Source organism: Hyla sarda, chromosome 4 (assembly GCF_029499605.1).
Source record: "Hyla sarda isolate aHylSar1 chromosome 4, aHylSar1.hap1, whole genome shotgun sequence".
NCBI classification, from domain to species: domain Eukaryota; kingdom Metazoa; phylum Chordata; class Amphibia; order Anura; family Hylidae; genus Hyla; species Hyla sarda.
Window position 1 is genome coordinate 65,896,886 of NC_079192.1, and position 15,816 is coordinate 65,912,701.

The 15,816-nt window shown below is 44.3% G+C and overlaps 1 protein-coding gene across 1 annotated transcript in view; it reads left to right on the forward strand.

The window, feature by feature from the left end:
- The window catches only part of LOC130368052 (cytosolic purine 5'-nucleotidase-like), a 50,014-nt gene that overhangs the window by 12,776 nt on the left and 21,422 nt on the right, over positions 1–15,816 (forward strand). Inside the window, exons 4-7 of the mRNA XM_056571277.1 lie at positions 4,528–4,623; positions 11,038–11,129; positions 13,237–13,294; positions 14,154–14,247. Coding sequence (XP_056427252.1) covers positions 4,528–4,623; positions 11,038–11,129; positions 13,237–13,294; positions 14,154–14,247 — 340 coding nt within the window. The remainder of the gene's footprint in view (positions 1–4,527; positions 4,624–11,037; positions 11,130–13,236; positions 13,295–14,153; positions 14,248–15,816) is intronic.

A 15,816-nucleotide genomic window follows, 5' to 3' on the forward strand; every position in this document is an offset into this window, starting at 1 on the left:
ATAATTAATTCTGTTAAAATTTGTGTTAGTAATGTATTTTAATAAGGTGTTTAATAAAGTGTGTGTGTGTTTTCAACTTTTTTCACTTTTTTCTTTATGTTTAGGTAGTAGTACCTGTACTAATAGATTGGCCCGGGTGTCACTCCTGACACCTGCTGTGATCATCCTTCATCCTTCTGAGATGTGGAGCGCCTTTCTCCTGCGCTCCGCATCTCTGCTCTATAATCCGGACGGCCAGTGATGTGAATAGAAATTCACATCACTGATTCATATTTTCCGCCCAGCGTGGTGATTGGCCGGATGTTGGCAGCCAATCACCACTCCCAATGGGAAATATGAATCAGTGATGTGAATTTATCTTCACATCACTGGCCGGCCAGAGTATAAAGCAGAGATGTGAGTGCAGGAGAAAGCCACTCCGCATCTCAGGGATGAAGGATGAAGGACGATGACAGAGGGTGTCAGGAGTGACACCAACTGTGATCTGTCCTTTACTGCAGGTGCTACTGCTCCTAACATGGAGCACACTCTACTCCATTCAGGGAGCTGTAGTACCTGCATTAATAGACAGATCGCAGTGGGTGTCACTTCTGACACCTGTTGCGATCTGTCTATTAATGCAGGTACTACAGCTCCTAGCATGGAGCAGAGTGCGCTCCATGTTGGGAGCAGTAGTACCTGCAGTCAAGGACAGATCACAGCGTTTGTCATTCCTGACATCCGCTGTGCTCGTCCTGCATAATGTATAGATGCGGGTGGCACGGCCGCTTTTCTCTGGTCCCCTGCACTGCCGTATATATATACCTATTATTCATATTTCCCGCAGAGAGTTGTGATTGGCTGGAACCATCTAGCCAATCACAGCTCTCTGTGGGAAATATGAATTTGTAATGTGAAGAACTCACATCGCAGAATACAGTGCAGGGCACTAGAGAAGGGCAGGAGTACCACCCGCTTCTATACATCATATAGGAGGATCGCAATGGGTGTCAGAAGTGACACCCGGGGCGATCTGTCTATTAGTACAGGTACAACTACTACCATCATGGAACAGTCTATTCCATGCTGGGAGTAGTAGTACTACCTAAAAAAAATTGAAAATAAGGGGAAAAAAGTTAAACACACACACACACACACTTTATTAACACATTATTAAAATACATTACAAATAAAAAGTTTAACAAAATTCATTAAAAAAAATATATTATTTTTACATTTAAATGGCCCCTTTCAACATTTTTATTATTGCAAACTACATTTTTAGTTCCCTGCCCACCCACATAAATTGATCCCTATTTAAAAATTAACAAACATTTTGTTATAAAAAATATAAATTTTATTGAATACAATTTTTTCCATCCCTACTGTATGTTTGTTTTTGTTATTTAAATGTTACCCTATGAAATTTTATTAAAAAAGGTATCTCTATCCCTTTTTTGGATAGCTAAAGTCCAAAAACAGAATAAAAATCACCTGCAAAAATGCCAAAGTTGAAACCCACATGGCGTTTTTCTTGGCGTTTTTTCACTCCCGTAGACTTCTATGGGAGGAAAACACCAAGATTGTCCTGAAAAAAACGCCAAAGCCTCAACAAGAGGTTGTTTTTGAAAAACTTCCAAGGAGCCAAAAATAGCTGTAAAAAGGCCAAAAGGATAAAAAAAAAAAAAAAAACGCCAAACTGAAAAACGGCAAGTGGATATGGCATTTTGCAGTTCCCTATTGACTTGCTGCTAATGCCATGTGGCAGAATGGGCGTTTTTATTGCCATTTTTGTCAAAAAAAAAACAAAACAATTGGAAACCTAGTCATAGCCCTTTGTATGTTCTTTGCTCCTCATGTACATATCCAATGTATAGAGAAACCTTAGGAATAACAAGAGATAAAAGACAAACATAAAAGTGTGTATAAAGAGGTCTCTAGAGCCCCCATTGATCCCAAGGATGAAGAGGACAAGATGTCTGTATCTGGTCTAATATGTATTTATGTACGTCTTATAGGTGTATACTACAGGAAAAAATTGTGTCATATCTGTAAAATGTGAATACGCCCTGACAGACATAAGGGGGGCCCTAAAATTATCAGTTAGCAGCATAAAATCTGCATCATAAAATCTGCACAATAAAATCTGCACCATACAATCGGCAGCATAAAATCCGCACCATACAATCTGCAGCATAAAATCTGCACAATAAAATCTGCCGCATAAAATCTGCATTATAAAATCTGCAGCATAAAATCCACAACAAATACAGTAGATGTAAACATACCCTGAAGCTTTTTTCGGCCAAAAAAATGCTGCGGCAAGATGTTAGCTGTAAATCCATGAGAAATCACGAAATTATTTTTCCACTTTGAGTTTTTCAGTTTGGTGGGGTTTTTTTTTTAACCCTTTTGGCTTTTTTGCACTCTTTTTCAGCTCCTTGGTGGTTTTGCAAAATCGCAGCATGTTAAGCCTATGGCGTTTTTGTTTCTTGAAATCGTGGCATTTTTCTCCCATAGAAGTACCTGCAGTTAAGGAAAGATCACAGTGGACGTCACTCCTGTAACCCGCTGTGATCCTCCTGTATAATGTATAGATGCGGCTGCTCTTCTATGGTCCCTGCACTGACATATATATTCACCTATTCATGTTTCCCACAGAGAGCTGTGATTGGCTGGAACCATCTGGACAATCACAACTCTGTGGGAAATATGAATAGGTGTATATATACGTCAGTGCAGGGGACCATAGAAGAGCGGCCGCATCTATACATTATACTGGAGGATCGCAACGGACCCAGGGCGCTCTGTCAATTAGTACAGGTACTACTACTCCCATCATGGAGCAGTGTGTACCATGCTGGGAGTAGTAGTACTACCTAAAAAAAATTTAAAAAATAAAGAAAAAAAAGTGAAACACATACACACTACATTTTTATTTTTGTCGGCTACATTTTTAGTGCCCTGCCCGCCCACATAAATTGGTCCCTGTTTAAAAATGTATAAAACTTTCATTAAAAAAAAGATAAAATTAGTTAAACACAATTTTTTCCATCACTACTGTATCTTTTTTTTTTTAATGGTACCCTATGAAATTTTATTAAAAAAAGGTATCTCCATCACTTTTTTGGATCGCTAAAGTCCAAAAACAGAATAAAAACTACCTGAAAAAATACCAAAGTTAAAACCCACATGGTGTTTTTCTTGGCGTTATTTTACTCCCAATGGCTGTCCGGGCATGCTGGGAGTTGTAGTTATCCAACAGTTGGAGGTCCACAGTTTGGAGACCACTGCACTTGGAGTACATGCAACCTACAAATGTTCTAGGTCCCCCCTTCAGGTATCCCCCTGTTTTTTATTTTATTTTATTGGTGTAGTACTATATCACACCTGCAGGTGGCGCAGTATGGCTTACTACATATAACAAACTGATCTTTCATTAATAAAAGTCTGGTTCTAAAGAGTAACACTGTAGTAATACTGTCAAAGGCGTGAACCCAAATACTGCTTAGAAGCGGAATCCCATACTGACTTGTCTTGTGACGTCCTTACGCTTTTCTGCATGATCTGTTTACAGCAGATAAGGTTATCCGGCCGCTCACACATGACATAGTCTTCTGTTTGCTTTTGTATGTTATACAGTGTTTTCTCTGACACACAATAATGACAGAGCACTATTTTGCCCTGTGTATTTTTCTACCTTGCATGACTGCATGCTTTGAGATGTAGCAGAGCTGGATTGTGCTTTGTACAGTGATCCCTCAACATACAATATTTTCATCATACACTGATCTTTTCAGGACCATTGTAACTTGAAACCAGACTCAACATACAATGTTACGGACAGTCTAGATCTAGTAAACGTGTCAATGGCTGGAAGAACCGACCAATCGGAATGGGCATTTTACTAGTAAAACCCCTGTATTACTGAAGCATATGCACTGATTTCCTGTCTGGTAGCGCCCCCTACAGTACAGGGAGGTATTACATGTTCTGTACGCTTTACCTGTATTACTGAAGCGTATGCACTGACTGGCTGTCTGGTAGTGCCCCCTACAGTACAGGGAGGTACTACATGTTCTGTACTCTTTACCTGTTCCAGGGTTAGCTGCTCCTTTGGATACCGGGTGATGGTGACTCCATGTTACTTTTTTAGGACACTGTGTACTGTACTGAAGAAGCTCCTGTCCTCTACATAGACAGTGATTTACAGCTCCCAGCAGATCTTTCTTACTTTTATATGTAAGGATTTGCTTTATCTATATTAGTTTTCTACTTATTTTTCTTTAATCCTCACTTTTTCCTATTTTTGGATGACATTTTGGTGGCTTCAGAACCAATTACCAGGTTTCCATAGAATTATGGTCTCAACATACAATGGTCGTCCTGGAACCAATTTATATTGTAACTTGAGGGACCACTGTACAGTCCATTGGAAAACCCACAGATGGCACATCATGACAAGTTGTGCTCAATGACAATCTGACCTCTGCTACATGTGTATATGAATGAATGACTAAATATCTCTATGCCTTGTGTCTTCGGCAGGGGTCTGGTGTTTGACAGTCTCTACGGAAACCTGCTGAAAGTTGACTCTAATGGGAATGTGCTGGTCTGCACTCATGGCTTCCGCTTCTTAAGAGGGTGAGTGGACGGAGGCCTGTAAAAAAATAAGAACCCCGGGGATTGGCAGAAGGGACTGCGCCCGCTGCTTTCTCAATCTCATCTATGAGACGGAAATAGGGTCTGGATCCAGAGTGACATGTTTGTTTGGTGCTGTCATGATGCTAAATTCTTACCGAAGATCCCTGTGGGTTTAATATTTCTATACATAATTCCATTGTGCACTGGCCAGAATTCCTTTCAGTCTCCTCTTTGTCCTCTAAACGTCTCCTCCTCTGTGAGCGGTCCTGACACATCACTCACTATATCACTCCGAAACTTTTCTTTATTACATACTGAGGAACTTTGCAAAGTTTTCAGACCCTTTCCCTTTTTTCACATTTTGTTATGTTTTTATTTTATGCTACAAAAACAAACAAAAAATCATGCCCCCCCCCCCACCCCCAATCATTCTGCGATCAGTATCCCATAATTACAAAGGGAAAACAGAATTGCTAAATCATTGAAAGGTAAAAACTAAAATATTGCAGTGATGCGTCTTATACGGAAAAGACACATTAAAACCCTGTCCTATCACGGCGGTCCCTGCGGCCATCAATGGCCGGGACCCGCGGCTAATACAGGACATCACCGATCGTGGTGATGCCCTGTATTAACCCTTCAGACGCGGCTATCAAAGCTGACTGCAGCGTCTGAAGCGAAAGTGACACTAGTATGGCTGTTCAGTCAGGCTGTTCGGGACCTCCGCGGTGAAATCGTGGCGTCCCGAACAGCTTACAGGACACCGGGAGGGACCTTCCCTGCCTCCTCGGTGACTGCTCCGTGCTGGGATCCCCTGCATGGCCGGCGCTCTCCTTCGTCGTCATCACATTGTCGCACACGCCGTCCTGTCATCCAATAGGAGCGGCGTGCGTAGCGACGTGATGGTGACGACGGAGAGCAAGGATACCGGGCAGCAGAGACGTTCCAGAGCGACGGGGACGCGGCGACAGCGATGGAGGGCGACATCCAGGGCAGAGGTGACGAGCGGTGGCGGTCCGGAGCGGCGGGACACGTGAGTATTACCTCCTATACCAGTGGTCTTCAACCTGCGGACCTCCAGATGTTGCAAAACTACAACTCCCGGCATGCTCGGACAGCCAACGGCTGTCCGGGCATGCTGGGAGTTGTAGTTTTGCAACATCTGGAGGTCCGCAAGTTGAAGATCACTGTCTAGATTTTCTTCCTTTAAAATTGGGTGCATATGATATGCCGGAGCGTCTTATATGGTGAAAAATACGGTAAGTATTCAGACCCTTTACTCAGGACTTAGTTAAACCTTTGGCAGAGATTCCAGTCTCCAGTCTTCTTGGCGATGAGGCCACAAGGTTTACACGCCTGGATTTTGGGTATTTTCTGCCATTCTTCTCTGCTGATGTTCTCTAGCTCTGTTAGGTTGGATGAGGAATGTCAGTGAAAGCCATTTTCAGGTCACTCCAGAGATGTTTGACTTGGTGCAAGTCAGGGTTCTGACTGGGCCTATTCTAGGACAATGTGTAGGCTCTGTGCGTAGGGTTATTGTCTAGTTGGAAGGTGATCTTTTGGCTCAGTCTAAGGTCCAGAGTGCTCTGAATCAGGTTTTTATTATTTTCAAATCATTTGGTTTTAGAAAGTTAAACAGATTTGTAAATTACGTCTGTAAAAAAAATCTTAATCCTTCCAGTACTTATCAGCTGCTTTATGCTCCAGAGGAAGTTGTGTAGTTCTTTTCTGTCTGACCACAGTGCTCTCTGCTGACACCTCTGTCCATGTCAGGAACTGCCCACAGTAGGAACAAATCCCCATAGCGAACCTCTCCTGCTCTGGACAGATTTATAAATCTGTTTAACTTTCTGGCACCAGTTGATTAAAGGGGGAGGGGACATGAAGGGGACCTCAAAGACAGACGAGAAGACAACCCACAAAACAAGTAATGGAAGGGGGAAGGGAAAAGAAAAGAAAAAGAGGGAACAGGAAAGAAAAACAGAGTAGATCACGGAGGCTGTCGGTCAGAGAAGCGGTCCCATGGTTCCCAGACAGAGAGAAACAAGGAGATAGAGTTATTCAGGGAAGCCGTGAGGGATTCCAAGGAACGGATCTCACGTATACGGGCCAGTAAATCCACCTCGGAGGGAGGGAGAGACCTCTTCCAGTACTTAGCAATGAGGGCCTTAGCAGCCAGAACAACATGCATGAAAAGCTTAAAGGGCTTTTTAGACAAGGCCCGATGAGATAGATGCAAAAAGTATATGAGGGGTCTAAGGGAACCGAGACACCCAAGACATCCGTCAGCAAACGTTGCACCATTTTCCAGTAGTCCACTATAAGAGGACAGGACCAGAAAATATGGAAAACCAATCCCAGTCCTACCCCACAGCGCCAGCTCTGGGGGGGCATAGCAGGGTTCAGTCTATTCAGCAGTTTTGGGGTATGATACCACCCCATAAGCATTTTATATTTGGTCTCCTTATAAGCAATGCAGATTGAGGCCTTGGAACCCCGCTCCCAGGTAAATCGCCACTGAGGGAGAGTAATAGTAGCATTTAAAATTTCCTCCCAGCGACTCATATAATGTAGTGTTTTGAGGGTGCAATGAAAGGGCAGATATTATTACCCTTGGGGCAGATGGCATTAACCCCTTGTGTTCGTGATGCCAGGGCGTGGTTATCCTCTACACCACCCGAGGTATGGCCGCTGGTTCCTGGGCCAGGCACAGAGCAAATAATCACTCCGATGCAAGGTTACGGAACAACGGCAGCTTTACTGAGGCAGACAGATGGAATAGTCTTTACAGCTCAGTTAGGCCCAAGAAGATGACCAGTGACTTTAGGAGACTTTTGGGCTCACTGGGACTTGTAGTGGACTTGGACTGAATAATGCAATCCTACACTGTCTTTAGACTTGACTATGACTGATTAGACTTCTCCCCTGTGGTTGCTTACCAGGTTTTGACTTTCACCTGAAGGGGTTCACTGTTGATGGAAGCGTGGCTGCGTGCTTAGACCTTGGTCTCTCTTAGGACACCAGACACTCTCAGGTCTTGACTGTACTGCTCCTCAGCATGCATAGAACTGAACTAGCTAGCTCCTCCTTGCTATATAAGGGAGCAACTTGGAGGACTCCCATAGGTCACACACAAGTCACCTGGTCACTGACACCTTTCCTGGTTACATGACTTAACAACAGGGCTTAAAGACAAATTCACATTAACCCTTTATATGAACCATAGTGTGACGAGAGTCCTGAGGAGTGTGGGGCCAGGGGACTGAGTCCACCTGAAAGGACCAAACAGTGTGAGAAGGGCCACTTCTGTACTGGGCCACCACAGGTGTGACGGAGGATCACCGTCAGGGGAATGAAGAAGAATAGAATAAATATTAGAAAATAGTTCCCCCGTCTGAGCTCCACCACGGCATAATCTTTCAAAGCTGGTAGGTTGAGAAACAACCACCGAACTCAATGTAGAGAACATAAAGTCACAAGAAGTGGAAGCGTTCAGAAGAGGGGAGATCCACACGAGAAGCCAACTGGTCAAAAGACAAGAGAGAGCGAGACAGAGGGTCCACCACATCCGCCCAGCAAAAAAGACCCCTGGAGCCCCACTCCCGCACCATACCAGAGGACAAACCAGAGGGAAAATCAGGATGGTAAAGGAAAGACCGCATAGGAGAGGGGGAGGAAAACAGCTTGAACTTCCTGGAACAGTATCCCCACACATACGTAGAGACATGGGACCCAACAAGGGAGACAGAGAGACGGCAGGCAGAGGGACGCACCAAAGAAGGGTATTGAGGTGAATCAGAGCCAACCACAGTTTCTATTTGCGACTATATGCATGGCATGGTACGTAGACCATGCAGTTAGATGGCATGAATGAGCAGCCCAGTAATATTTAATGACATCAGGGACCACTAGTCCCCACAAGTACCTGCTAGCCCTCATGACCGACATTGGGAGACGGTGCCGTTTCCCATCCCAGATAAAACGAAAATACGGTCAAAAAACTAAATATATTGCCATTCTCTATGAGGGCCCTAAGTTCACAGAAGAGGGGGATGAAATTAGTGGAATAGAGAGAGGAAAAGCGGGAGGAAATTTAAACACCCAGGTACTTAATAGCAGAGGAAGACCATTTAAAAGAATAATTATCAGGCAAGAGAGTAGACAGGGATAAAGGAAGATTCAGTGGGAGCGCTTCAGTTTTGAGGAGGTTTAAGAGGGGCAGTAGGGGAAGAGTACAGACCCCACAGTGCAGTAATAAAACTTACCAGTGATGCCAATTTTCTGCAAAGTGGCAAAAAGGGACGGCCAGCCTAGCCTGTGGAAGGCCTTTTCTGCATTCAAACTGAGAAATAAAGCCTGCTCAGACCTCCGATTAATCAAGTCAACAAGACCCAACACTCTTTAAGTATTATCGCCACCCTGACGGCAAGGTATAAACCCAACCTGATCCTTATGGATAAGGGAAGGGAGAAAGGAGCAGAGACAGACAGCTAAAACCTTAGAAATTTTTTTAATCGGAATTCAGAGGAGCAATGGGTCGATAACTGGAGCAATCATGCCAACCTTTGGCAGGCTTAGGTATCAATGTAATTAAGGAGTGTATTAAGGACTGCGGGGTCTCCACTACGGAAAGCCATCTGGACTGGGGGAGCGACCCGCAGGAAAAGACTTAAGGACCTCTTGGAGCTCCTCATGGGTAATAGGAGCTTTGAGAACCTCACAGTCGGCAAACCACAACGAGAGACATAAGTTCTGCGGCACGCTCCACCAGGTCAGACGGAAACTGAGAAGGAAGAGAGTAAAGACCAGAGTAGTAGTCAACAAAAAGGCAGGAAATGTCAGCCAGATGATAGTGGAGAACACCAGAAGAATCCTTCAGAGCCTAGGGTGACTGGGCGACCGCCCGGTCAAGAAGGCGCCTAGCTAGCATTGTATGAGCCTTATTAACTCCCTGGGAGCTAATAGCAGAGGTAGGTGCCGGCGGCTGCGACTCCTCCCACAGATCTTCAACACCCCGAGGAGGAGCAGGGCCCAGGGAGCAGGGCCAAAGGCCCAGTGCGGGACCCGTAATGGCGGGCAGACAGCAGAGGCCTGAGGCGGCCTTAGAAAGCGTGTAATGCCCCCAGGAGGGGTGGAAGATTGCCGAGGGGTAGGTGGAGGTTTCAGTCGGCGCCGGGAGGTTTTCCCCATCTAAGGGTGCAGGGTCACTGGCAGGAATTAGCTAATTTGCGGCCACATGAAGCGGGAGCAGCCTCAGTGTGCGGCCACATTGTGAAGTGCTGCACTGATGGGTGACCTTCTGAAAGCTTCTCTGATTTCCACACAGGATCTTTGGAGCTGAGCTAGAACATTTGGTTCTTGGTCACCTATCTTACCTAGGCTCTTCTTCCCCGATTACTATTTGTGGGGTGCCCAGCTCGAGAAAGTGTCCTGGTTGTAGTTTTAGAGCAGCGGAATGTTTTTATCCCCTTCTTCCAATCTGTGGCTCCACACAAACCTGTCTCAGAGGTATACAGGCAGTTTTCCCTTCTCATTGATTGGTTTTTGCTCTGATATATATTGTCAGCTATGAGACCTTATACAGACAGGGCTGTGGCTTTCCAAATCTTGTCCAATCACAAGAATTTACCTGGTTGGGAAACACTGACCTACACTATATACTACTATATAGTCCAACATGCTGGGAGTTGTAATTTTCGTTTGAGGCAGCTGCTAATCCACAGGCTGTATCAAGGCATGCTGGGATTTGTAGTTAGTAACAGAATAGGACAACATTTCCCCCTCATATGTGTATCCCGTGATGTTACGCATATATAATTAAACATGCAAATTAGCATGGCCGGTATTTTTTTTTTGCAAGAAAGGTGTCTCTGCCGTGGAAATTCCAGCATCTGCAGAAAGAATAGACATGCCTTTTCTTTCCGCAGATTTTGCTTGTAAATGCATTGCCGTCTATGAGACAGCGCATTTCCGAGCAGTACTAGCACCGGCCGTATTGTGCAAATGTGCGGAAGGTCCGCCCTTGTTTTCCGGACATTCCGCATATTTTATGCCATGTGAACATACCTTTAGTAGGAAACAATGCTCCCCCTTAATAAAAAAAAACAACAAATTTTTGACCAATTTATAGGGGGATAACATAATAGCAGAGGATCCCCATTACAACCAGTTTAGTGCATTCAACATTCTAGGTGCTGTGGGATCATTCATTATCCCCAGGCATAAGAAACCAAGAGTGGTGGTTTTAGGATGACAGATGTGCCGTCCATGCTGGTACAACTCCACTGATACAGTAGGTACATATGGGTCTGCAGCAGGCTCAATGGGATGGTTTGATAACCTTATGATCTTTCTATACTTGTCATGGTTATGAAATATCTTCAAGTTTCAACCCCTTTATTTTTTATTATTTAGGGTAGAGGTCTGGGTTAAATACCCCAATAAATTCATCCAGAGAGATGACACCAAGAGGTATTATACCCTCAACACCCTATTCAACTTGGCAGGTAAGCACAGAGTTCTGTATTTCTTAAAATAAAAAACTACTAGAATTTACTACAACTACTAGATACTACTATTTGACTTTACAAAGACTCCTTTCTGGCATTTACTACGAGATACCTCATCTACTACCAAGTAATAACCAATCTACTATAACAACTAGCTGTATACGCTGTCGCCGACAGCGAATACAGTGAAGATGAGGGGACAGGAGACTAGAGTACCATGTGATGGCATCTGGTTCTTGATCCACTCAGCAGCTTTATGGGAATCATTAACAACTAGCTGCTACATTGTTTTAAAGGAAATATGCACCCCAGTTCTTATAGTAAATTACTGCGCATTATTTTTTGCCACTGTTGTAGTCCCCCCAAGACTCTGTCCCGAACCTGTCCCCTGCTCTTCCCAATTTATACTTTTGGAATGGAACAGATCACTTCTATGCTGATGACACTCAAATCTACAGCCGGATATCAAGTCTCTGCTATTCAGGATCCCAGAGTGTCCATCAGTTATATCTTTCTTCTTCCCCTCCCACTTTCTAAAGCTTAACATAACTGAGAGATAATTGAATTTATTGTTATCTTTCCCCTATCTTGCTTCACCCCCCCACCAGATCTGTCAATTACAGTCAATGGCTCCAATCTCCCCCCCAGTCCCCCAATCCCTTCGATTTTGCTCTGTCTTTCCAACCGCACATCCAGACCCTTACCAAGTGTCCTGCTGCCTCTATCATTAAAAAACATTTCTCAGAGACGCTAATTTTTTTTAAAACTCTGACTCAACTAAACTACTGGTACATGCCCTCCTAATCTCCTGCTTGGACTACTGTAACATCCTCCTCTGTGGCCTTCCATCAAACACTCTTGCTCCCCTCTAAACCATCCTCAACCCTGCTACCGAATAATCCACCTCTCCCTTCTCTTCTGGCTCTCCCCTGTGCCAATCCCTTTACTGGCCTTTGCCCAAATTTAGTTTAAATGAGTACTCCCCCCCTAGACATCTTATCCCGCAGAGATCCCCCACGATCTCTGTGCAGCACCCGGCGTTCCTTCAGAATGCTGGGTGTGGGCAGGGGTCGTGATGTCACAGCCACGCCCCTTGTGACGTCACGTTACTCCCCCTCTATGCAAGTCTATGGGAGGGGGTGTGGCGTGACGTAGACTCCCATAGATTTGCATTGAGGGGGCATGGTGTGACATCACAAGGGGCGTGGCCATGATGTCACGACCACCGCCGCCTGCTCCAAGCGTTCAGGACAAAATGTTCTGAACGCTGGGGCAGCGGAGTACCCCTTTAAACTGCTAACAATGACAAACATCCATAACCTGTCCCCCCCATACATCTCTGACCTGTTCTCTCAATACCGCTCCTTCATGCAAAACTAATCTAACTCTTGTTCTGATGAACTATTTGGATATAGATAAAGCGTATCTGCATACAGTAACAGCAAAGTGGATGTGATTTTTGGAAATACACAGAGAACCCACGCATAAATGGACCTGCAGTGTGGATTTAAAATCCTTTGCATGTCAATTTATACTGCAAAAATGACAATGGGCCGTGTACAGGATTTCAGCAGAGACTGAGAAGCCTTTTCTATCAATTATAGATGGAGAATGGATGGTGGAGAGGGTTGTACAAGGGAGCAGGGAAAGGTGATGCAGCCCAGGACACTTTAGTGCCCAGGCCACGCCTCTTTGACTCTTCAGATGGACCCACAAACAAACACAATATCCTAACCTACTTACTTGTCAATACCTTCAAAAGGTGCAAGGTTCTCTCACCCCGGACATCTACTTTTTATTTGTATTACCTTATTAGTCACTACACTCAGAGCTGAGTGGACATACATGTTTTCTGTGGGATATATGTTTACAGTACTATAGGCTAGACAGGTCTCCAACCTGTGGCTCTCCAGCTGTTGCGAGACAACAATGTTGGCTGTCTGGGCATGATGGGAGTTGTAGTTTCGGAACAGGAGGAGAGCCACAGGTTGGAGACCACTGAGCTGTCTTCAAGGACTAATACTGCTGACTATTACTGTAGCCAGACGGCCTATACAACTACTGCCTCATCTCCCACTAAATATTTTTCTGCCTCTCTCCATAGAGACCTATCTTTACGCCTGTCTAGTGGATTTCTTCAGTGACTGCCCACGATTTGTGAAGTAAGTGTTGTCTGTTTCACACCTTATATTTGAGCATGTGACAGAATGCTTGTCTTACTGTAGTCTGTCTCCTTCTCTCTTCATTGGGTGGCAAACTGAAGATGCAGTTCACCACCCTGGCCCTGTGTCCACATACTGTGGTCATGGTAGAGTAACTTGTTGGTACCTCATTTGGGCACATGTCTTACCAGCACCCCTTTAGCTACTTTGTATATGACATCTATTGAAAAATGGGAAAGCCCCTTTAAAGAGTGCCTGTCATGATCTTGTTGAATTTTCTAATCCTCACAGTTCACCGCCCCCATCATGATAAACCACCCCCTGCCTTTATTTTTATATTTTTTTGTTTTATACTTTGATTTTGCTCTGTATTTTCTGCTCAGTCAAATTCATAGACTGGGAGGGTGCGTTACCCAGCAGGTGTGACATCATCTGAAGCCATACAGGGGAGAACTTCCTCCCTCACTCTGCTACACACAGCCCAGAGCAGTTCAGTGTGAGATGAGCTATGATTGGATAAGGCTGTTGGACACACCCCCCTCAGCACTCCAGACTGAATTTCCTGATTTTGGACTCCTGCAAGGCAAGCAGTAGTCCAAAACCTGTGCAAGAGATGGAGTGGGCGGTTGGGGATGTGCTCTGGACAAGTACGGAGACACCTAGTGGCAGCTTTTTTAAACACAAATAAAACATAGAAAACTTCTTTTTTTTTTTTTTTAAGCAAAGTACATTAGAAAGATTTTTTATTTACCATAAGGAGTGAAATAGCAAAAATTTGTTTTAATGAGAGTGACCCTTTAAGGTGAAGTTATTGTTAGTTATAAAATGTCAGTCATTCTGTATCTTACTTCCCTTGTAGCTACGACACCGGATACCGCCATGGCAATCTGTTTATGTCCTATAAAAGTATGTTTCAGGACGTGAGAGACGCGATGGACTACGTGCATGACTCGGTGAGATCATGGGAGGGGGTTATAGAGGTCATGCATATTATTATCTCATTGACATGACTGTCAGCAACACAGGAGGAACCCCATATGGATTAGATAAGAGCTTCCACTACTCCACGCCTTTCTGTGCGGTGGTGAAACATTCAATGGGTCAAGTCTCTGACCATGACTCACGTGGTTTTGGAGTCATCGGATCTTTGCCACGTGTAAATCGAGGACATCGGCAGAATTCCCACCGGTAGAGAACAGACCCCCTCCTCGGACGTAAATGTTATTCAGAAACAGACCGCAGGTTATCACAAGCTGTTCTCAATTACCACTCTTTGTGATACTTTACCACCCTGGGGGAAGGCTTGGGTCTATGCCCAGACTACATCAGTGTCCATAGTTAATTTTGGCAGAACAGGCCAAGAATGTTCTATGACCCAAAACACCTTCGACATGAACTGAAATATAATAATGTGGCCAGCGTTCATGTAGTGCGGTGTGAAAACAAGATGTCCATAAGGGGTTAAACTATTGGGATCAATGGGCATTCTATAAGCCCCTGCCTCTATGTTAGTGGTCTCCAAACTGTGGACCTTTAGCTGTTGCAAAACTACAACTCCCAGCATGCCCGGACAGCCGTTGGCTGTCCGGGCATGCTGGGAGTTATAGTTTTGCATTACAACATATGGACTCCATAGTTGGTACCACTGCTTTACCATTCTTGTCTATGGGCAATATTTGGTACTCAAAGTGAGTTACATGCACTCGAATGGAGATGCTATACAGATCATGAACAGATGTGGCCCTGTTTCTAAAAAAAAAAAGATTATTTTATTTTAAATTCTAATCCTGGACAATGCTGTTTATTTTTTTTACACTTTCTGTGATATATTCTATGAAGGCTTGGACTGCATTTATGTTACTTAGGGAGCCTCAATCCCCTGTACTTCCATATTCTTATGTGTTAAAATCTCATTTCATTCACCCTTCCAAGGGCCTCCTATCCTTATGCAGCTATATTCAACTGTATATGAATTGAACGTCCTTAAAGGAGATATCTCATGAAAAAAAACTCAACAGTTTTAGATCACAGGTGCTAGGGCCCCCCAAAATCTCCTTTACGGGGCCCCATGCCCCCACCATATATCTTTAATGGAGAGCTGTTCAGCTATCTTCGGCTCTCCCATAAAGATATATGGAGGGGCTGTGGTGACCCCCGCTTCTGGCATGGGTTGTTATGCTTCACTCCAAGTGAGAGCCGGGGCCCAGTACAGGAGATTTTGGGTGGCCCCAGGGCTCGGACCCCTGCGATCTAAAACCTAGTTTTTTTTTTCTTCATGAGACTACTCCTTTAAAGCTGGCCATATTTATAAATTAGGCTGACAGCTATCTTTCCTAATTCCCACATACCCGAGCCTGTTTGGCACAGTGTAGCATGCATGTGTTATGAACAGGGAGAGGGAAGAAAGCCACTGCCAGAGTCCTCTAGTGTTTGTTTGTTTTTTTCTTTTATAGACTTCTATTGGAGAGAAAGGCAAAGATTTTGTCAAAAAAAAAAAAAAAACATAGTCTAACTAGCTACTA